The sequence below is a fragment of the Balaenoptera borealis genome (genome assembly GCF_965194805.1).
Source record: "Balaenoptera borealis genome assembly, chromosome: 18".
In the NCBI taxonomy this organism is placed as follows: Eukaryota; Metazoa; Chordata; class Mammalia; order Artiodactyla; family Balaenopteridae; genus Balaenoptera; species Balaenoptera borealis.
The window spans coordinates 16964946-16987420 of NC_138877.1; the positions used below are offsets into that span (position 1 = coordinate 16964946).

General features: G+C 50.9%; 1 protein-coding gene across 6 annotated transcripts in view; it reads left to right on the plus strand.

Annotated features, from left to right (window-relative positions):
- ATP7B (ATPase copper transporting beta) overlaps positions 1 to 20703 on the plus strand; it is an 80492-nt gene extending 59789 nt beyond the window's left edge. For all 6 annotated transcript variants that reach the window (XM_082365272.1, XM_082365269.1, XM_082365271.1 and 3 more), the window contains 12 exons: positions 1288 to 1415; positions 1517 to 1671; positions 2223 to 2357; positions 5382 to 5576; positions 7574 to 7756; positions 9139 to 9307; positions 10477 to 10620; positions 11873 to 12015; positions 13489 to 13692; positions 13792 to 13909; positions 14987 to 15089; positions 15564 to 20703. In XM_082365272.1, coding sequence (XP_082221398.1) covers positions 1288 to 1415; positions 1517 to 1671; positions 2223 to 2357; positions 5382 to 5576; positions 7574 to 7756; positions 9139 to 9307; positions 10477 to 10620; positions 11873 to 12015; positions 13489 to 13692; positions 13792 to 13909; positions 14987 to 15089; positions 15564 to 15810 — 1924 coding nt within the window. In that variant the 3' untranslated portion in view covers positions 15811 to 20703. The remainder of the gene's footprint in view (positions 1 to 1287; positions 1416 to 1516; positions 1672 to 2222; positions 2358 to 5381; positions 5577 to 7573; positions 7757 to 9138; positions 9308 to 10476; positions 10621 to 11872; positions 12016 to 13488; positions 13693 to 13791; positions 13910 to 14986; positions 15090 to 15563) is intronic.
- Positions 20704 to 22475: the final 1772 nt, after the last annotated feature.

Genomic DNA, 22475 nt, shown 5'->3' on the forward strand with positions numbered 1-22475 from the left:
GTACGGCGTGATGAGTTTTACGCGTATCTGTGTCTAGGTAGTGACCGCCCCGTATGCGACGCGGTGGGATGAGTGCTCCGTCCTGAAGGCCCCACTCCGTCCTTTTCTGCCCCCATCCCTCGCTGGCCCTTCCGCCTGCTCAGCCTCCCGACATGCGCGTGTCCCAGGGCCCGGGTCTCTCTTCCAGGCACGCTCCTGAGGAAGCTCGTACCGTTTCAGGCTTTAGATCCCGTCTGTATTGTGACAGCTTCCCCATTTGAACTCTAGTCTCAGCCCGAATCCAGCTTTCAGCTCCCTGCTCTCCCGACTTGACATGTCTACGTGGAAGTCAAGTAGGCATCTCAGACCCGACATGAGAACAGAGATCTTCATCTCATCTCCTCTCCCTCCCGTGGCCGCTTCTACGTAGGCGTCTCCATCTCATTAAACAACTTCTCATCCACCCAGTTGCTCAAACTGAAATGAGGAGCTCATGCTTGCTTCTCTTATGCGCTCAGCGCATACACACATCTTGCTGACACGTCATGCCCCCCAAAGTTCCCGGGTATCTCTTCCCTCCGTCTCCCGCCCAGGCCACTGCTGCCACAGCCTGACTCTCCTGTCAGCTTCTACTGTTGCCCCTACAGCCCATTCTCATGCAGCAGCCAGAGAGCTGACTTGAAAATGCGAACCGGCTTATGTCACTTTCCCACTAAAAACCTTAACACCTGAAGCCCGCACTTTGCCCTGCAAGACCCGACATGGTCTGGGTTCTGCCTGCTTCACTCGTGTCCCTCCAGCCGTGCTTGCTGGCTTCCTATTTATCAGAGGCCCCCTCCGTCCCACCTCAGGGCCTTTGCATTAGCTGTTTTCTCTCCCTTGAGTTTTCTTTCCCCGTATATGGGGCCCTCTTGTCGTCCGGCTCTAATGTCGTCTTCGCGTGAGGCCTCCCCACTTCTCTCCTCCTCCTCCACCACCGAAGGAAGCCCTCCAGTCACATTGTTGTCAGCACAGCACTTATTTAAGACCTGGGACTATCTTGCTTGTTGTCTGTTTGCTCCACAGAACTGTCCTCATGAGCGTTGGGACTTGGCTGTCCTGCTCACAGCCGGCTTCCCAGGAACTAGGACAGTGCCTGGTACTTAGCAGCTGCACAGTTTTGACTCAGTCTGTAAACGGCGGATAAAGTGGTTACTGCCGCTCAGTGTAAAGCAGGCGGTTTGTCTAGAACCCGACCTGGGTGACAGGCCAGGAGGGTGAGCTCCCGTGCGCGGCCCCCGAGGGTAACCTGAGTGGCGTCTGTTGCAGAGAGGAGCAGGTGCCCATGGATCTGGTGCAGCGTGGCGACGTCATCAAGGTCGTCCCCGGGGGCAAGTTCCCAGTGGACGGGAAAGTCCTGGAAGGCAGCACCATGGCCGACGAGTCCCTCATCACAGGTGAGGACCCCGTCCCTGTGGGTAGGCGTCAGCACCCTGGCCAGGCCCCAGGGGTGCCGACGGGGCTCAGCGCGTGGCGTTGGTCTCCTCTCCACCTCTAGGAGAGGCCATGCCCGTCACGAAGAAGCCCGGCAGCACGGTGATCGCCGGGTCCCTGAACGCCCACGGCTCCGTGCTCATCACTGCCACCCACGTGGGCAACGACACCACCTTGGCTCAGATTGTGAAGCTGGTAGAAGAGGCTCAGATGTCCAAGGTAATGAAGGGATTTTATTTTTTATTTTATTTATTTATTTTAAAAATCAATTTATTAATTTATTTATTTTTGGCTGCGTTGGGTCTTCGTTGCTGCGCGCGGGCTTTCTCTAGTTGCGACGAGCAGGGGCTACTCTTCGTTGCGGTGTGCGGGCTTCTCATTGCAGTGGCTTCTCTTGTTGCGGAGCACGGGCTCTAGGCGCGCGGGCTTCCGTAGCTGTGGCGCACGGGCTTAGTTGCTCCGCGGCGTGTGGGATCTTCCCGGACCAGGGCTCGAACCCATGTCCCCTGCATGGGCAGGCCGATTCTTAACCACTGCGCCACCAGGGAAGTCCCATGAAGGAATTTTAAAAGCAATATAACACCAGCTTCCTCTGTTTAGAAATTTTTCCAAGAGTCCCATAGAATCAGGCAGATTTTACTGAGTAGAGAGACTGACTAATAAATGTAGTTAATGAGGGAGCTAGGGATCCCAGTGCTTGTCCGTGCTTGTGGCAGTTTATTTCTTTGGAGATTGTAATTTCCCGCGGTCTTCGTGTTTTGTTTCCATAGGCACCCATTCAGCAGCTGGCTGACCGGTTTAGTGGATATTTTGTCCCATTTATCATCATCACTTCAACTTTGACGTTGGTGGTGTGGATTGTAATCGGCTTTATCGATTTTGGTGTTGTTCAGAAATACTTCCCTGTAAGTTGAATGCTGTGGGCAGTGTGCTTGTTGGGTTTTAAATAATCGATTGCCATTAATCCTATTTTTTCATGTCTTAGATTCATTGGGCTTTAATTACCCATTACATCTTATTTGCTTGCTTCACTTATTGGCAGCAAAACCTCAGCCAGGGTGGGACAATCCTGGCTACGCAACTACGCAACTCCTGCAGGTTTTTACTAAAGACGGCTTTTGCTTTCTAGTTAGATAATTTCAAACACCACTGGCTCTCAGGTGTAATGCTTAAGGCATTTACATTTTGCACTATTGGCCATTTTTGAGGTTATGAGGCACACATTACAGAAGATAGGTCACGTCAGTCACAATAGCATGATAATATTATTTAACCAGTTTTAAGAAAAATAGATTTTTTTGCTGGCTACCTCCATATAGACCATCTAACCTTACAGCTTCCCAAGTAATACTAATAGCTTTTTAATAATTATGTATTAAACATTATACATGAAGCAATGGAATATACATTTTTGAGTTTAAAAAGTGGACAAAGGATACTATCTTAGGAAATACAGTTTTATCAAAATTCAAAAAAAAAATAACGAAACTTTTCTGCTTCAGCAATAAGAACTTACATACATCAGTGATTCGCAACTGGGAGTGGTTTTGATTTGGTGATGTCTGGAGATGTTTTTGGTTGTCGTGGCTGAGGAGGGGTGCTGCTTGGCCTCTAGCATGTATGATAGGAGCCAGGGCTGCTGCTAAACATCCTACAACACACAGGACAGGTCCCCACAACAAAGAATTATCTGGCCCCAAACGTCAATAGCGCTGAGTTGGAGAAACCTGGATAGACATAAAAAGCTAATGGCCCACTTGGAGTAGTATTTGATAACTGCCCAGTGAGTAGAACAATGTTTTACCTTATTTTTTTTAAAATATCTCATACTAAACCCAGTCTAATATGTATTTTACCTTAGAGCCATAAAATAAGAAACTGGAAATACAGAATGGATAACTTTTTCCTTTTTAAAAAATTTTTTATCCGTAGTTAAAGGCATATCATATATCCTTGGTGTACTTGTCACTCACTTAGATATGATTTTCCTCCCTCAAATTTCCTATCTTAAAATGTCCAAGTGAAACACTTTCTGACATCTAGGGAGATTTCAGTGTTTTAAGAGTAGCCTATGACTGTATTCCTAGAATTTGCCAGTGGCTATTATGGCACCTGACCGCCAAGAAGTTTGGCTTTTGTGGGAGAGCAGCTCATTGGCATGTGGCTATGGGAAACTCAGTCCTAAACAAGTTGCAATATGTGGCTTCCTGCTGTTCCCTACCTTTCCATCTTACTTTCGCTTCTTTTGTTTTTATCTGCAATATCAGGGAGGATGCTGACAAATGAGGTACTGCATGTTCCTTTAAGACATTGTTGTCACTCTGCTCTGTACAGATCATCTGTAGGGACAGGGTTCGTGTCAACCTCTAGAAGTCCACCCCACTCCTCTCAGAGTGCCAGGTGTGATTTTGACAAGAATTTCTGAAGGTTAAAAAAAAAAACCGCTTCATCCTTACCTCTAAAAAATCACATTATGTGTTAAACAGCATGTCCTTCTACCGAAATCAAACTGTTTCTGTGAAAATTGAATGACCCTTAATAATGTAGCTTATTTTAGAATCTGCCTTTCAAAGTCAAAGAATAGAGGGTAGATGGATCTAAGGAGACTGTGGTCTATATCCTCGATTTAGAAAACATGCATTTTACTGTAATTAAGTGAATACAGCATCTCTCAATTGTTCTCCAGAGATACTAGCCATTTTGAAAGATAAACCAAGATAACTCAAGATGTTAGAATGCAAATAATCATACCAATATGTGTCACCAGGTAACTGGGAAGGAGACCTGTATTTTTTTGGTTTTGGATTTTTATAAAGGAAACAGTGGTGAAAAATAGAAGAAAATAAAGATGGCTCCAAATCCCATCCCTATATGCACTTTTCTGCACTTTGGTGAACATCTTTCCAGGATTGTTGAAGGGCTACCTAGAGATATAGGCAGATAATTTTGCACTAATTAAATCACAAGACATGCCATTTTATGCTTCTTTTTTTTTAATTCAGCAACTACTACATATGCTACATATGCTAAAGAAATGACATCTCTTTCCATGTCAATATGTATACATCATCATTTTAACATCTGCATAATATTCCATTATGCATGCCCTACCTGCAGTTTAATTAACCAATCCCCCATTGGTTGTTTCCAGTTTTTTCACTTTATGAAAAAGCACTGTGAGAAATATCCTTGTATCTTTTCCCACATGATTATTACCTTAGAGTTGATTCCTTGGAGAGCTATAGTTTTTTAAAGCTTTCATAATAATAAAAATAATAATGATAATGTAGTAGCTATAATTTCTCAGGAGCCTCTCTCCTACGTCAGGTGTTGTACTATGTATATTTATGTTTGTATGTATGTGTATGTATGTTACCTCATTTAATCCTTACAAAAACCTGTGAGCTGGGTATTATTACCTCCATGTTGTATGTGAGGAAGCTAAGACACAGTGTCAGAGCCAGGATGTAGACCTACGCGGTCCAATTCTAGAGCCTGTGCTCTTCCCCTATCAGGGATTTTTATGTGCCTCTCTCCTCTCATAATGCCTTTCCTTGAGGAAAGCCTGTAGGATCAGGTTGGAACAGTAGGATATGCAGCAGTAAAGTGAACCACGAGATGCCACCAAAGCAGAGCGGGGTACACCGTGTGTCCTAGAGCCCAGCTCATCACGCCAGTTCAGGTCCCCCACCTGTGCTGGAATGTTCTTTTTTTTTTTTTTTTAATGAATTTTTATTGGAGTAGAGTTGATTTACATGGCTGTGTCATTTTCTGCTGTACAGCAAAGTGAATCAGTTGCATATACCCACTCTTTTTTAGATACTACTCCCATATAGGCCATTACAGAGTGGAATGTTCTCATATGATCAGAATTCCGTGCGATGCCTCATCTGACTCTCACCCTGCCTCTGTCTCTTTCCTCTCGTCAGACGTCCAGCAAGCACATCTCCCAGGCAGAGGTGGTCCTCCGGTTTGCATTCCAGACGTCCATCACGGTGCTGTGCATCGCCTGCCCCTGCTCTCTGGGCCTGGCCACGCCCACGGCCGTCATGGTGGGCACGGGGGTGGCCGCCCAGAACGGCATCCTCATCAAGGGAGGCAAGCCTCTGGAGATGGCCCACAAGGTTGGCCCCCGCTTCCTTCGAGGTCTTGGCTGGGGTGATTTTGTAGCTGTATGCTGCGTGATTTTGTTGTTTTTTTTTTTTTGACTTAGAGAGTCCTAGTGAAAATAGTACCTGTTTAAATTTCATATTCAGAGAAAAACCTGAAAGAGGACTGAGGGTAGCTCTGCTAATTAAGTAAAACAGGAAGCCAGGACTAACTGGTAATGACAACAGGACCGGCCGCAGCTCACGGTCAAAGACCTAAATGCTGTATAAATATTAATTTAATCTCATCGACAGCCCTGAGGTGGGTGCTGCTTGTTTCCATTTTACGGGTGAGGGAAGTGCAGCAGGAGGGCGCTGGGCGACTTGCCAAAGGCCTGCGCTAAGATGTGCAGCGCCGGGCTCACGGCCGGGTGGTCGGGCTCCGGGGAAAGTAGCTGCGCTGTCTCCGCGTGATCGGGGAGGGTCCTGGGACCTCGGAGTGGAGTAGCAGGCAGCAGTGTCTATGGAGAATCTCCCTTCAGCCCAGCAGTCCCCAACCTTCCATCCTCCCTTTATTTCTTCGGAATCTGTTGAGCGTTTACTCTGTGTGGGTCCTGTGCTGGGCCCTGGCTCTCAAGGACCTTACAGTCCAGCAGGAAAGACAGACATGGAGCAGGCAAGCAGCAGACGCCATGGAGAGCGTGAGATGCTGTGAGGACAGTTCCTCAGGGGCCTAACCGTAGACCCGTGTGTGCTGGACGGGGTGGGCGCTGGTGCAGGTGCTCAGGGGAGGTCTGAGACCTGTCAGCTGACAACAGAGGTTGGGAAGGGTGTCCCGGCCGTGGGACCAGCACGTGGAAAGGACCCGGGGGTGGGGGCCGTGCTGCCTGGTCCCAGACTCCGTAGGACTGGAGACCGTGAACATGTCCCCGCCATTGTGTCCCCGGCATCTTGCCCAGTGCCTGGCACGTTGGAGTCACTCCACAGTTATTTTCTCAATAACTAAATGAGGACCAGAAAGAGAGAGAAACTGACAGGAGATGAGGGCACTGAGGGAGGAAGGAGGGGAGAGAGGGGCCTTGAAGGGCTTTGGAGGGTTATTCAGTTCAGGTCCAGAGCTTAACCAAGAACAGCAGGGACACACGGGGGCAGGGGCGGGGGTGAAGCGCCTGCGGGGCTGGATTGCACGCTGGGAAGATCGTCCTGGCGGCGGAGCGGGGGCTGGGCTAGAAGCTGGCCAGGACTGTCGGAGGAAGGCCAGTTAACAGTGGTGAAGAGGCCCCACTCAGTCAGAAACAAGAAGCGGAGCTGTTGTTTGCTAAATGAGGGAGAACCGAGCCTGCGGCACGCAGTCTGAGCACAGCAAGGGCTGACCTTGTGCCGGGTCCAGGGAAGCGTGGAGCGAGGGAACTGGTGGGCTCCGGCCACGCAAGCCCAGGCGCCGAGTGTGGCTGCTTCCGACGGGCTGAGCCCAGGCCCCTGGGGACCCGTGCCAAGCTGCCGCTGACCAAGGGGGACAGGTCCCCAGACTAGCTCTGTGGTTACTTGTTATTATGGACAAGGAACACTCCCTTCCTTTTGTGAACTCGGAATTCGAGAACACTGTTCTCCGTAGGCTTTTGCACTGATGCAGGCCGGAGAGAACAGTGGTTGACCCGGCAGATAGCGGTGGGCCGGGAGATGGGCAGACCCCCCCGGGGTCACGCTCCTGACCCGACACGAGGAGGGGGCCGCACGGCATTACTGCACGGTGATGCCTCCTTGTTGCACCAGAGTGAGAGCTTCTGGCTCGACCTGGTCACGGTTAAGCCCGAGTGTGGATTTTTTTAAACTGGGCAGAGAGGGAAACAATGTTTTGGCAGCGGGAGTGGTTGAACCTTGGGACGGACGCAGAGGATTCTGTAGCGTGTCGTGAAGGAGTGTATTGTGACCTGCTTGGGGTGGGTTGAGTGAAGTTCTGCCTCGAGATCGTGAGGACTCTGAGAGTCCCTTCCATCTGTGTTTTGGTCACTGAGATGTGGTTTTTTGGGCAGATAAAGACTGTGATGTTTGACAAAACTGGCACCATCACCCACGGGGTCCCCAGAGTCATGCGGGTCCTCCTGCTCGTGGACGTGGCCACGCTGCCCCTCCGGAAGGTGCTCGCTGTGGTGGGGACTGCGGAGGCCAGCAGTGAGCACCCCCTGGGCGTGGCAGTCACCAGATACTGTAAAGAGGTAGGTGGACTGAGCGTTGCTGGGCCCTCGCTCCCCCAGCTCCCCCGCTCTCCCCAGCTGGGCCGGAAGACTCCGGGCTCCTTCCCCCTCACACGCCTTTCCTCCTCGCTGCCCCTGGCCCCCACGTCAGCTGCCTCCTCGGAGGCCTTGGCTCGTGTGGTCTGGAAACTGCTGAGCAGGCCCCCTGGAGCAGGTGGGGATGCAGGACACAGCGGCAGGTCCCTTGTCACGCTTCCAGATCATCACAAAGCAGTTCAGTGTTAATGAGCTAGTGGCCATTCATTAGGCATTTCCTGAGCATCCCGAGCTCAGGGGAGTAAGAATTCATAAGACGCGAGCTCTGCCTGCTGGGAGTTGATGGTCGGGTGGGGAAGAGAGGCGTATTCAGTCCCTCACGAGCGCTTCGTGCAAAGGGATACAAAAACGAAGTGGGTGTTGGGGCCAGGTCGGGAGAAATCCATTCCCCTGGGGACTCCTGAGACGGAGAGGAAGCGGCAGAAGTGACCAGAGGACGGTGGGTTGTTGGCACAGTTAGTGGGGAGCCTTCATCCTCTGGCCTCTGCAGAGGAGAGGGCCTAGCTAGCTTTCTCTGCTTTCAGTCTGCGCGTGGAGGCAGCAGGATGTGCCAGAATACTGCCCTGAAAACATGTAAACTGTCTGAACGGTACAATTATCAGTAAATGTAGAAGGTGACATGGATGCCTTGGGGAAAGGTTGACAGCTCTTCCCGGACAGGGAATCTTTCAGAAATCTCATTTCGTGTCGTGTCCTTTGTGTAGGGTGCGGCTGTTTCCCCTCTCATCCTTCTGATGTTTCAGAACGAATTCTGCTCACCCCCAGGCATCCTTCCTTTGGGTTCTGTTACCCAAATAAACCCAGCCCTTCCCTTTCTCCTGCCACGTCGGCCCTCCCCGCCAGGGTCTGGCCATGGGCAATTATCTCTTGATGGCCTTAAAGTAGTTTGTTACCACTTACCTATTCCATCGCTTTTATGAAATTATTTGCAACATAAAAAGAAAAATCTTTCCTCCCTTTGGCACCTTCATTCCCCTCCCGCCCCCCGCCGACCCCAGCCCTTAATTTGGGGTGTTTGCTGTGGATTGCCTTTCTCCTTTCTGAACTGCAACCTGTCCAGTCTCCCCAGGCATCCAAACTCTAGGAGAGAGTTGAGGCTGTTTTAAATGACTGTGTCACATAAGAGAGAAAGAGTTGCTGCCTCAGGCGTCGATCTCTTCGCCTTTCCCGGAAGTTCTCCTCCCGTCCCTCCCTTCCCTCTAAATTCCTGGTGTCTGCTGCTCTCCCCCCGCCTCACCCCCACCTCTGCCCTGACCCCCTCTCGACTCACCTCTGTTTTCTGCTTCCTCCCCCCCTTTCCTTCCCAGGAACTTGGCACAGAGACCTTGGGGTACTGCACGGACTTCCAGGCGGTGCCCGGCTGTGGGATCGGCTGTAAAGTCAGCAACGTGGAGGGCATCCTGGCCCAGGATGAGCGCCCGCGTGGCCAACCGACCGCCCACCTGAACGGGGTCAGCAGCGTCCCCGTGGAAACAGGTATCCCTGGCCGCGGTTTCCGCTGCCCGGCCCACCAGGGGCTGGGCCCAGCCATGGAGGGCGCCATGCCAGGCTCGCCCCCTGGCTCCCGACTGCGGAGAAGGTGGCTCAGGGCTGGTGCGCCACACGCCTGTCTCCCAGGGAAGCCTGCAGCTTCTCTCGTGTTCTTCGATGTGGCTGAATCTTGACGCTAATGGCAGACAAAAGCAGTGTGTGACTTAAAGTCATGGAGTATTGCTTACCTGCTCCCTAATCTCGAATCTCCTTTCTTATCCCAGGTTAGTCTTGGGATAAGACTCGTAAGCTACAGGGTAGGCAGATGGGAGTCCTCCTTTTGTTCTTCCTAAACAGGAAACCCCCATGTGGTCAACTCTGATGGGATGTGACGTATTTATAGAGCTGGCAGCCGTCAGGGAAAGTGAATGGACATGGTCTGCCCAAGCCAAGAAGGGACACTGGAGGGACAGCTGCTTTTTGAATAACGGCCTTTCTTATTCAAAGGGTGCTAGCCATCAGCATAAGAGAGTGGAAAAGCCCCCAAACCAAAAAACCCATGTCTAGTGTTTGCTCTTAAGTATGTTAGTAGTTAAATCTTGATTTAGATTTTGTTAGAAGCCATTACCACCTTATAGCAAGTTAAAGCCCTGGGATGACCTTTCCTTTGCCTTCCAGGGACTGGTCTATCAGTGACACCTAAGGTAGAGGTGACAGGTGCAAGACTCACCTGGCCTTTTAGGAGGTATAGCTTCAAAACCTTTCATACACGGAGGCTGGTCGTTGGCTGGTTCACCTTGCATCATCTGTACCAAGCAGTGATGGGTCTAGTCAACACTTGCTTTTGGCGCTGACCAAATAACTAACCACTTCTAATCCTAATTCTAATGCAATCTAACTGCAGCAGCAGACACCCCTAAAGGCCAGTAGGTACACTACGCGGTGTTTAATATGTTTGTAACATCTTCACATGTTTTAATTCATACCGCGGTTCTGCATGTTATTCTTCTTCCCCTGGTTCTTTAAGGATGGTTTTCCAAGAGGTATTTACTAGGTTGTGGTTTTTCCAGAGCCGCCAAGTAGACGTTTTGCTGTTGAAACCATCCCATGGTTTTTAGTGCTTTCTTGCAGTGAACTTGGGCTCTTTGGGAATAACCACACACTCCTTTGAGCAGATCCGGTCCCGCAGACCTTCTCTGTGCTGATCGGCAACCGAGAGTGGATGAGGCGCAACGGCTTGACCGTCACCAGCGACATCAGCGACGCGATGACCGATCACGAGACGAAAGGCCAGACGGCCATCCTGGTGGCCATCGACGGTACCGCTCTGCTCCCGTCCTCTGCTCTCAAGTGAAGCTGGAGACTTCAGGCAGAAATAGAGTCCTTTTTTTTTTTTTTTAAAGTAAATCTTCCTCTCTGTTAATTTTAGTTCTGTTTTCGAAAAGGCTGTCTTGCCATTTTTTTCACTTCATTCTCAGTCCTGAGGTCCCCTCTGGCCACCTCCATTTTTGCCACCAGAGTGAAGATGGCTTCAGCCTCTTTGCTCTTGGGGTTCTAAACTGTCTTCCCCACCATCATTTGCATCTGCCCAGGTTGGCAGTTGAAAGTCATCCTTTCTCATTCATCACTGCAGGCGAAACAGCAGTTGACTTCCTAAGAGGTTTAACTCTAGGATGCTTTACATACCGAAATCCCCTGCAGCTTTTACAGAGCTTCTCAAAATTGTATGTCTCTTAGTACTCAGATTATATCCTGGGCTTTACATCTCAGGTAGATTAGAATCACTTTGTTAATGTTAGTTTCTGCTAATAGAAGTAAAAACTATATGCAAATAAGAAATAATTTAATTGCTGTATTTTGAATGCTCCTCTTTTCCCATTCTCTCTCTCTCTCTCTCTCTTTTTTTTTTCCGGCTCCCACTGCCATGCCTTCTCCCCAGTCCTTTAAACGCACAGCCCCCTCAGCTTGTCAGGCTGGAACTGGCTCAATTAAAAGTGCCTCTTACACATCCTCACCCTCACTGCTCCCGTCACACCTCAGTCCTCGAATGCCCTCCTGTGTCAGTACCTAAAGAGTCACTCAAAAAAAAAAAAAAAAAAAAAAATTCTACAAAGTGTTTTCTGTAGAAAGAGACAGAAAGGAAGGATTGATTTTCTAGCTGTTTGGACATGTGTCACTCTTTAAGTAGCATTTGTTGTATTTCTCATGTTTTAATAGCTAACAGGTATTGAGTTATTATGAGCCAGGCACTCTGCAAAGCAAGAGATGTTCCTTGCAGAAAATCTGGAAAATTCTGAGAGCTATAAAAAAAACGGAATCCCTCATTATCCTACCCCTCAGAGAGCCACTGTTAACTTTTTAACAGTCCTTCCAGACTTTTGTATGCATCTGGAAATGTATGTAAATTTAAAAAAAAACAAAATCAAAACCGTATTCTGTTGTATAATTTGGTGTTTTGTCTTTGGCGTGTAACATGGTAGTAGGAAAACTGTTCCGGATCATGAAGTCTTACTTGCTTCTTGGGCTGCCCAGGGCGCTGCCACGTGTGCTCACCTGCGGTGTCTCCTACAGGTGTGCTCTGTGGCATGATCGCCATCGCAGATGCGGTCAAGCAGGAGGCCGCCCTGGCCGTGCACACACTGAAGAGCATGGGCGTGGATGTGGTTCTGATCACGGGGGACAACCGCAAGACAGCCAGAGCCATTGCCACCCAGGTAAGGGCCGGGGGCCGGGATGTCTCCCACATCTGAAGTTACAAGCGATTTCAAGCTGGCAGAAACAGTTTAAGGAAAATAAATAAGCACTAGTGCATTGAGCACTCAGCTTTGCTCTGGTCCGTCCCCCTCGCTGGGGGCTTTTGTCTCCACATGCTTTGATCTCGGGGCCGTGCACATCCCACAGGGGACCACCTTGCTGCTGCCCCAAAGGTCACATTGCTGGGGCCTGGGTGCCATCATTCCTGCACGGTGGCTGCAGCCCCGGAAAAGCTGTTCCAACATTCTTTATTTTCCAGTCGCTGCACTGAGGAAAAAAGACCATGGCTTGAGGGCTGAAATAAACAGTCTTGTAGCCTTTATATTAAGGGAGTGTTTTGCCGGCCCAGCTCTTCTCACCCGCACCAGATGAGTCACTGGGTCCTGGCAGTTCTTCTGCAGCGCTAGGGTCTGAGCTTGGGCCACGAGGGCAGCACGACTGCATGCCTGCCTGCCCTGCCTCGCAGGGCGGGCTCCAGTGCAAACTGCAGACGGTTGTAAACCACCCCTTGCGGACGTGTGTGTGAAGCTGTCTGCTTTTGAGAATGAATCGCTCCTTGGAGGGGAGCGACAGTGCCCCTGTCAGCCATCCTTCTGAGAGTACACCCACTCCCGGGTTAAAACTTGTTCCTGCATTCAGCAAGCACTTACTAAGCACCACCCACCCCTGTGACAGAGAGGCTACAGAGAGGAGTGAAGGGGGCACCGCCCTCGAGGAGCTCACGGTCCCGTGGGGAGGGTGGCCCAGGGACCGAGTGTAAACCGGGTGCTGGGCGCTCCAGTGGAAGAGTGCACGGGTCGCATGGGAGCTGCCAGCTTACCCCTCAGCCTGGCAGGGGCCGCCGGGGACACCTTCCAGGGGAGAGGAGGCCTGCAGGCGTCAGATGAAGAAGAGGGGGCGCTGGGGGCAGGAAAAGTGACCTTTGCAGGACAGAGCAGGCAGCACGAGCACTGCCTGCGGGTGCAAGGTAGCAGCGAGGTGGAGAGGCCAGGGCGGGGCCCGCCGGGGCCGGGGGGCGGGGAGCTGGGCACAGGCAGGACCTGACCTGGGGACCTTGGGAGGCAGGCAGAGGAGTTGAGACGTTGTCCTAAGGGAAGTGGGATCCACTGGAGGCCTTGAAGCAGGAGAGTAACGTGACCAATGATTACTGTTTTGGAAAGGTCACCGGGACGGCATCTGGAGAAGAGTGTTGGGAGGCCGGGATGTGGGCAGGAGGCCAGCGAGGGTCCCAGACCACCGCGGGGCGTTGGGATGGGAGCAGGGGGTGCATTTGCCGTGTGACCTGGAATCTGCAGGGCTTGGTGACGGGACCTGGAGGCTGAGAGGAAGGGGGCAGGGCTCATGGGTTTCTGGTCCTATTCCTGCCCCTTGGCAACACCGGATGTTATTGTGTATTTGTTTTTTTATTGACTGCTGTTCTTCTTTCCTTTCAGGTTGGCATCAACAAAGTCTTTGCGGAGGTGCTGCCTTCTCATAAGGTGGCCAAGGTCCAGGAGCTCCAGAACGAGGGGAAGAGAGTGGCCATGGTGGGCGATGGTGTGAACGACTCCCCGGCCCTGGCCCGGGCCGACGTGGGCATCGCCATCGGGACAGGCACGGACGTGGCCATTGAGGCGGCTGACGTCGTCCTCATCAGAGTGAGCTCTGCCGCGCCTCCCCCTCCCGGTTGTCCGTAGCAGGAGTGGTGAGGGCCGCAGAACGGGGCTCCCCGTTCACCACGTGCTCCTCTCCTGCAGAATGACTTGCTCGACGTGGTGGCCAGCATTCACCTCTCCAAGAGGACCGTCCAGAGGATACGACTCAATCTGGTGCTGGCACTGATCTACAACCTGGTCGGGATCCCCATTGCAGCAGGTGGGCCCTCCCTGCCCTGTTCCCTCTGACCCTAGCTGTGGCCAGAAGCCTTGAAGAAAGAGTTGATTTTATTATGTTCCGCTTTGTAAGTCTCTAAAGGTAAATGAGAAACTGCAGGGAGAACCCAAGCCTTTTGTTCACTGCGGGCCTCTCTGAAAAGCTGGCCAAGCTACTCAACCCTATTTACCTTGGCCCTGTTTTCTGGAACATTATTAAGACACACAGTCTGAAAAATAATCAATATTAACAGTTACGGGACACCTGTTACACGCTAAGCCCGGGATCAGTGCTTTAGAACTTTGTCTTAAGAATTAATCCCGCCCGGGTTTTATCCTGACTCAGAAATAATCGTGGGGAGAGGTGGATATTCTCTGCTCCCTAAGTCCTCCCTCCCCCACTGTATCTTGTGTCCCCAGAGAGGGAAGAGTTCCAAAGACTCCTGCAAGGAAAGCGCCTACATGGGCCAAAACCTATTTTTAAACATGACTGCCGCAGCCACGTTCCCCTGTTGTGTCCGAGCGGCCGGTGCTGCCTCACACAGTGGGTCAGCGTGTCCACCGCAGCCCGGCTCCGGCAGGTGCACTTCCTGCCCCGGGGCCGGCTCAGGAGCTGGTCCCCTCCCGTGCTTGCGGCTCTGTCCCGGGACCTGGTCTTGTTGCCCCTTATCAAGGTGCTTTGACGCCCTTGAGGGAGGACCGTCCGTGTAGAGAGGGCCCGTGGTCGTCAGCGTGTTGTCTCGGTGCTCCCACCCCCGAGGTGCCCCCGGATGGTGGCACCTGCAAGTCCCTGGGGTGCCCTGTCCCCTGGAGCTTCCCCCAAACAGGTGATGGCACCTCTGGATGGTCCCAGGAAGGTCAGGGTGGGTGGGGGACCCCAGTCCCCTTGACGGTGCTCCCCCCCACCGAGCCCCACGCCCAGCTCTGAGACCGCCCGCCTCAGGCCCACGGGCACGCGGTCAGCGCCCAGCCCAGGGGCTTCCGAGCCGCCCTGAGGAGAGCTTCTGGTGGGCGGCGAGGCTGGGCCCCCCTCGCTCTCCGCCCTGGGCTGTGGCCTGAGTGTGGTCCCCCCCTCGGCCAGGTGTCTTCATGCCCATCGGCGTCGTGCTGCAGCCGTGGATGGGCTCGGCGGCCATGGCCGCCTCCTCCGTGTCCGTGGTCCTCTCGTCACTGCAGCTCAAGTGGTGAGTCCCCGCGGCGGGCCCGGGGGGCGGGGTGGGTGTGCGCCCCGAGCGGGGCCCGGCGTGTGTGTGTGTGTAATGACTTGTCCACCGCGAGCCAACAGTTTCCCGCTCAGCAGTCACCTCACGCTGCTTCTTCCCGTTACTCCGCTCGACGGCTGTTTATGTCGAGATGTAGCTATAGGATCCCTGTTTGTAATCATTTTTCCTTTTTTAAAAGGGATCTTTATTTATTTATGCTTTCGGTTAACAAAAGTTAATGACAGCCTACTATGTACCAGGCATTTGGCTAGAAAGTTTCTAAGTTGGGAACTTGCCCTGAGCCATAGGAGTTCGGTGGCCTTTCTTTCCTTTAAAAGCCGTGAGGCCCTGATACTGCGTGTTATTAAAGACTTCATGAGAGGCCTTCACCGGGCTTTACAAAAAAAGACTGTGTGTCCAGAATGGCTCAGGTGCTCTTGGATTCTTGCTTTGCAGCTACAGGAAGCCGGAGCTGGCGTGGTACGAGGCGCAGGCGCAGGGCCGCATGAAGCCCGTGGCCGAGTCCCAGGTCAGCGTGCACGTCGGCATGGACGACCGGCGGCGCGACTCCCCACGGGCCGCGCCCTGGGACCAGGTCCGCTACATCAGCCAGGTGTCCCTGTCCTCCCTCAAGTCCGACGGGCTGTCCCGGCACAGCGCCGTGGCCGATGACGAGCAGGGAGCAAGTAGCCCCCGCTCCTGAGTGACCGGGACGGGGAGCCGTCCGTCCGAAAGCCGCAGGCGGTTGTGGCCCCCACCCGGCCCCTCCCTGTGTGGCCGAGGCTCCAGCCTGACAGCAGCAACAGCAGGCGGCGGAGCCCCTCGCCAGCCCTGGACGTTCTAGATCACCCCTCCCTGCGGCTTGCGGATCACGCTGCCGGGGTCCCACGGGCTCGTTGGAGACCTTGCTGGCCTCGGGAAGGGGAGGGACAGCCAGCCCTCCTCGCATCCTCTGCCGTAGCGTTTGGGATGACTGCCCGTGAAACGAGGACGATCTCGTTGGGTCCAGAAACTTATTAAATGGGCCTGTCCACAGAACTCATTAAAACCTCGGGCTCCGGCGCTTTTTGACGACACCCACGTGCATCACGTATCCGAGACCACCACTTACCTCAGGTGTCCCCGTCTTTTCTGCTGGCGCCATCTCTTCCTTTTCTGTCCTTGACCCTGGGGCTGTGGCACCCCGTCCTCTGAGGCCCGGGCTGATGTCCTCACGTCCCCGCGGCTGCTCTGTGAGGGGCTCGTGTGCTCCTTCCTGAAGCCCTCGCCCACACGGCCGCCAGAGAGCCGCCACGCTTCTCCCTCCTCGGGGTGAGGAGAGGTCTTCGTTGCTTATGACCCTCTTCTCCGTGGAGTCCTGGCTTCTCAATGCCGCCGAATCCAGTGCTGTCGCTGACCGTCACTGCCCAGCTCGAGTGAGGGTCTCAGAGCCCGAGACTTGAGAAATTCGGCTTCTGGGGGTGGGTCCGGGGGACCCAGGGAGGCACGTGGTGCAGGAACCTGCTTACTCCGTTCCAGGGGCTTCGGCTCTGTGACTGTCACCTCACGTGGTCCATCGTGGGAGTCAGGTCAGTGCTGCCCCAGTGCCTACAGCACTCCGGGGAAACGGTACCCAAATAAGAGAGGAAATCCCAGTCCTCCACATGCATTGACTTCTGCACGCAGAGCTGGTGCCTTAGTTAGGGGGTGACCACAGTTTCCCAAGAGAACATCTGTTTCTAACTTTAAGTGGCCTTTGTGGTTGCACAGCATCGGAGGGGCAGCAGTGGGGCCCGTGGCGGACTCAGAGCTTGGTGGTGATTGGCAGACCACGTGGGGTAGACTAGTACTATCAGAATCTTAGACTAGGCAGTGCAGAGCCTGTTCTAAGTTCCAAGGTGAAGCCCTTATCACACACATTTTAGTTAGTTATTGTCAGTTATTTTCCAGGGGGATATAAGCACTTTTTATAAGTTACCTCTAAGCCTCCCAACAAGCCAGCAAAGTTAGATACTTCACAGGCGGGAAACAGGCTCGGAAAAGCTAGGAATCCCACCCAGGATCACACAGCCAGTATACATGGCAGAACAGGGGTCTGAATGCATGTCTGTTGGCTCTGAAGTCTTTTCTCTAACTTGGCCCTACCTTGAATATTTCGCTCGATAAGAATAAACAAGAAAAAGGCCCTTGTGCTTCCGGAAGTACGAACCTGCCAGGTGATATATTTGCTGACTTGGGGTGAAATTTGACCGCGAGGTCATGTCATGTTCCCTTTGGATGGTTCCTTTCCATTTGCATATAATTTAGTTTTTTGCTGGGTCTTAGCCTCTAAAGTGGACGTGCAGGGTTTTGTTGTGTTTTTATGGTTTCCAGTCTTCCCTCCCCTCCCCAGCCCCTTCCTGCTCTGTGTTCCCAATTGTGTCCTCTCTTTATTCCTGGCTGTGCTTGGGGAATGTGTCCTGTTTTCTAACTGGGCTAATCATGGTCTAAAGAATCTAATTGTATTGATTTTTCAAAAAGCTTTTAGGACCATAAGTGTCATATTTATAGGGACATGGAAATATTTATATAATTGTACAGAAAATAACCTTTCAGAGATATTCAAAGTATAAGTTTTGTTTTTTGGGTTTTTTTGGTCAGAAAAGAAGAATTCCTATTTCAAAAACTTTCCCACGCTATATTAGAATAAAGTTTCTTTTTCTATTCATCTAAAAATTTGCCTTTGGCTGGCTCCGAGCGGGAAGCGTGTGGGAGCCAGTGCAACGCCATCTTTGGTGAGAACCTCGAGGTGCTGGCTTTGCTCAGTGCCTTTCAGGGGGAGAAAAGAATGAGGTTTAACGGTGGAGGCCACGAGGGTGGCCAGAGCCCTCTGACGGGCCATCCCAGCACTGTGTGAGCCCCTCTCCCGAAGGCCTTCCCCAGTGGCCTGTGGGGAGAGCTCTGGAAAGCACCGCCTCAGGGTACCTGTCCTGCTGGTTCAGACACGGGCCTAGATGACCCCATCATATGCACTTCCCTGGTTGAGGGCGATTGTCTACAAATGGCCGTTCTCAAATGCACACATTTAATCAGAATGGCTATATTTTGGGATCCTCGGCCCTGAAGGAATCGGGTGGGAGGAGTAGTAGAAAAGTCTGGACCAAAGTGCTGTGCTGGGAAGGCTCTGTGGGCATCTTGTGTGTGTGTGTGGCGGGGGGAGGGTCCTAAGTGAGCTCTACCTAGAGGTGAGGTGACAGTGTGATTCATCATCCAAACCAGGATACTTCTAAGAGTGAAAGGAGCTGCTACTAACAATTATGACAGGGCAACTGGCCTAATAAACTGGGACTACCCAGGCAAACTGGGACGTGTGGTCACCTGCCTTAAAAGGAAAATAGACATTTTGCAGTCGTCACCGACACAAACTGTAACACTTTAGCACTTTGCCCTGATTGTAGGTTCCACAGACATGCTGGTGACCTAATCCTTCATCAGACTGAGAGATTTCCCCCTGTGTCACATCCTGATACCAACACTTCTCTGTAGAGTCATTAAGGTGACTGTCTGGCAGCTTGGCGTGAGTGCACAGCTGGAGAGCCAGGCAGGGCTACGCTAAGTGGCCTCCAGCACAGCCTTAGGACTTGACACCCAGCATGCTGGACTCCTTTTCTGGAGGCCTGGCTATGGGAATTTCATGTCGTATGCACGTCCCGTTGTGGAAAGGGAAGGTTGAGTCCATTTCTTTAGAAAATAGACATTTTCTAAAACTTGAACAAATTTCCCTGATAGGATTCCACATGCACCAGAATAAATCATAACATCTGTCCATTCCTGATAACTTTTCAGCCTTTAAGACCTTAGTGAAGAATTGTGATAGGATCACCTATTAAATAAATGAATGTAATAATTCTAGTTTTTCTCTTTCTCTTAAACGGCACCTGGAAATTGACATGTCAAAAATTCAGTCCCCGAATTGTTGTTCTGGTTTACTGTGGAACCAAGACTAATAAAAATGACCTTTATTTTAAGAAAATCCAGCGTAAGCCAAAATCAGCCAGTCAAATAGGTGCATTAGAAAAAGATTTGAATTACAGAAGGATTTTTTTTTTGCTTTGAAAAATTCATGATGATACTTCAGCAGCTAAGTTCCCTAATCTGTATAAAATTCTTTTTGAGTGAGAAAAGTTTTATTTGCGTGCAACTTTTTCTTCACTGCATCTTTTGTTTTAAAAGAAGGTAAGGAGTAGCATACACGAGGAAATGCTTTAAAAGCAGCCACTCATGCTGACGCTCGGTGGTTTCCCCTTCAGATTACCTTCATGTGTGGGAAAGCTGAGTTGGTATTGGAAAGTATTGTGGAGCTCTTAGGAATGAAACCACCCTCCCTTCTTCATTTTCAACCTCAACTTGGGCAGAGACATGAACACCATTGTTTTGGTGCCTTCCGGAGGGAGATGTCTGCTTGTCTGCCGTGTTCCTTTGTGTAAAGACAATGACAACGGCTGAAATTACAGGATAGAATATGAGAATGTTAAATAACGCTGTGAAATCCCAGAGTCTCCTTTACTCTGTTCAAAAAGATTAAAAAAATAAATAAACTGATGGAAAATCATCCAAAGGCTAAGATGAAAACAAGAGCTAATGGAAATTTAACATTTTTTTCCACTGAAAAGGAAATGGCAATTATTTCTTCTTAATATAAACATGAAACTGCTTGTAGCAAAAATTGAAGCATGCAGAAATTCATAAAGGGGGGAAGAGGCTGCCATAATACCACCACCCCCAAAAAGGAAACCCCATGGACATGATTTCATGGAGGGGTGTCCTTTGTGAGGGGACAGCACTGGGGCACTGAGAGAGCAAAGCCTGTCTGCCCATGGGGGACCCAGCTCCCTGACCACATTAAAACCATCTGAGCACAGAGGTGCTGTAGGGGCCCTGTTGTGAACTGATGGCCACCCAGATACCCGTAAATTCAGGGGACAGACAGCGTTCAAATACTGTGGGTGTCGCAGTTGGGTCCATCACTCTTGGCTCAGCTGGTCCTCACAGTGGTGTGAAGAGATATTTGCATCCCTGCCCCATTTCAACAGTCAAGCTGACTGTCCAGGAGACAGAGCCAGGCTGAGTGTTTAAGCCCATTTGCTCCGGCCACAAAGCCCGTGTGCCCCTCTGGGCTATCCCCTCCCTGCAAAGGTGACGCTGGGTACTCTCCTTAGCAGGAGAAGCTGGGCTTCCTTGCCACCCCTTGGTGCCTTGCTTGGGACACGAGAAGTGTTCTTTGGCAGGATAGTGTGGTTTATCTCAAGAGCCACCAGGTGTCTCTCTGACCAAAACAACTTCCCAGTCTGCAGCCAGAGCCCAAATTCTCTTGATCAGTTTTTGGATGCATCTGGAAATTCAAATAGACATCACCATAATGAAAATGTGGGTGATGGGGCAGAGTGTGAGGCTGGAGTTGGCCCTGGCACTGGGTGCCTCTACGATGTGCTTGTATCTGTACTTGCAGCCCAGGGTTTGAGCCTCCTCAAATTTGCACTTAGCTGTGCAAAGTACATCAGTGGGATGACTCAGCAGTGACATTCCTTTGTTGTCACGTGTGTCTTAGCGTCATATAATATTCCTGCAAGTTTAGATTTTTTTTAAAAAAATAGATTTATTTATTTATTTTTGGCTGCATTGGGTCTTTTTTTTTTTAACATCTTTATTGGAGTATAATTGCTTTACAATGGTGTGTTAGTTTCTGCTTTATAACAGAGTGAATCAACGATACATATACATACGTCCCCATATCTCGTCCCTCTTACATCTCCCTCCCTCCCACCCTCCCTATCCCACCCCTCTAGGTGGTCACAAAGCACCGAGCTGATCTCCCTGTGCTATGCGGCTGCTTCCCACTAGCTCTGTATTTTACATTTGGTAGTGTATATATGTCCATGCCACTCTCTCACTTCGTCCCAGCTTACCTTCCCCCGCCCTGTGTCCTCAAGTCCATCCTCTAGTAGGTCTGCGTCTTTATTCCCATCTTGCCCCTAGGTTCTTCATGACCTTTTTTTTTTTTTTTTTGAGATTCCGTATATATGTGTTAGCATACGGTATTTGTTTTTCTCTTTCTGCCTTACTTCACTCTGTATGACAGACTCTAGGTCCATCCACCTCACTACAAATAACTCAATTTCGTTTCTTTTTATGGCTGAGTAATATTCCATTGTATATATGTGCCACATCTTCTTTATCCATTCATCTGTTGATGGACACTTAGGTTGCTTCCATGTCCTGAGCTGCGATGAACATTTTGGTACATGCCTCTTTTTGAATTATGGTTTTCTCAGGGTATATGCCCAGTAGCGGGATTGCTGGGTCATATGGTAGTTCTATTTTTAGTTTTTTAAGGAACCTCCATACTGTTCTCCATAGTGGCTGTATCAGTTTACATTCCCACCAACAGTGCAAGAGGGTTCCCTTTTCTCCACACCCTCTCCAGCATTTATTGTTTGTAGATTTTTTGATGATGGCCATTCTGACTGGTGTGAGATGGTATCTCACTGTAGTTTTGATTTGCATTTCTCTAATCATTAATGATGTTGAGCATTCTTTCATGTGTTTGTTGGCAATCTGTATATCTTCTTTGGAGAAATGTTGCATTGGGTCTTGGTTGCTGCATGTGGGCTTTCTCTAGTCATGTTGAGCAGGGACTACTCTTCCTTGTGGTGCGTGGGCTTCTCACTGCGGTGGCTTCTCTTGTTGCGGAGCACGGGTTCTAGGCACGTGGGCTTCAGTAGTTGCAGCACACGAGCTCAGTAGTTGTGGTGCACGGGCTTAGTTGCTCTGTGGCATGTGGGATCTTCCCAGACCAGGGCTTGAAGCCGGGTCCCCTGCGTTGGCAGGCGGATTCTTAACCACTGAGCCACCAGGGAAGCCCTAGATATTTTTTTTAAAGCTTGAACATTAAAAAAAAAAAAAAAAAAAAAAGGCTTTAAGGGCTCACAGTGTTTTCAATGGCTCCAAAGCTCCAAGTTCCAAGACTCATGTATTTGCCTTGGGCTTATAAACCTTCACCGCAACCCCCTGGCAGGAGTCTGTCCCCAGCAGTGTCCACCGCCCCAGGGGGCCGCTTGATCCTGAGGAGGGCTTACCTGCTCTAGATCTCTGTTTCCTCATGTATTCAATGAGTAGCACTGCCCTCTCGACTGTCCCGCGGGATGAGGATGGAAGGGACATCCATAGGGACACCCACACGAGAGCAGGTGGCCGATGGTCTGGGGTAACCTCAACAGCAGTGGATCTGTCTTCCAGTCTCCTTCAGATCTTCCTGCCTTGTTGCAATTTAAATACCAAAGTGTGATCTGGGGCCTGAGCTTTCACATCTGTACAAAATGGGGATAATAGTAGTTTCTACCTCCCAGGGCT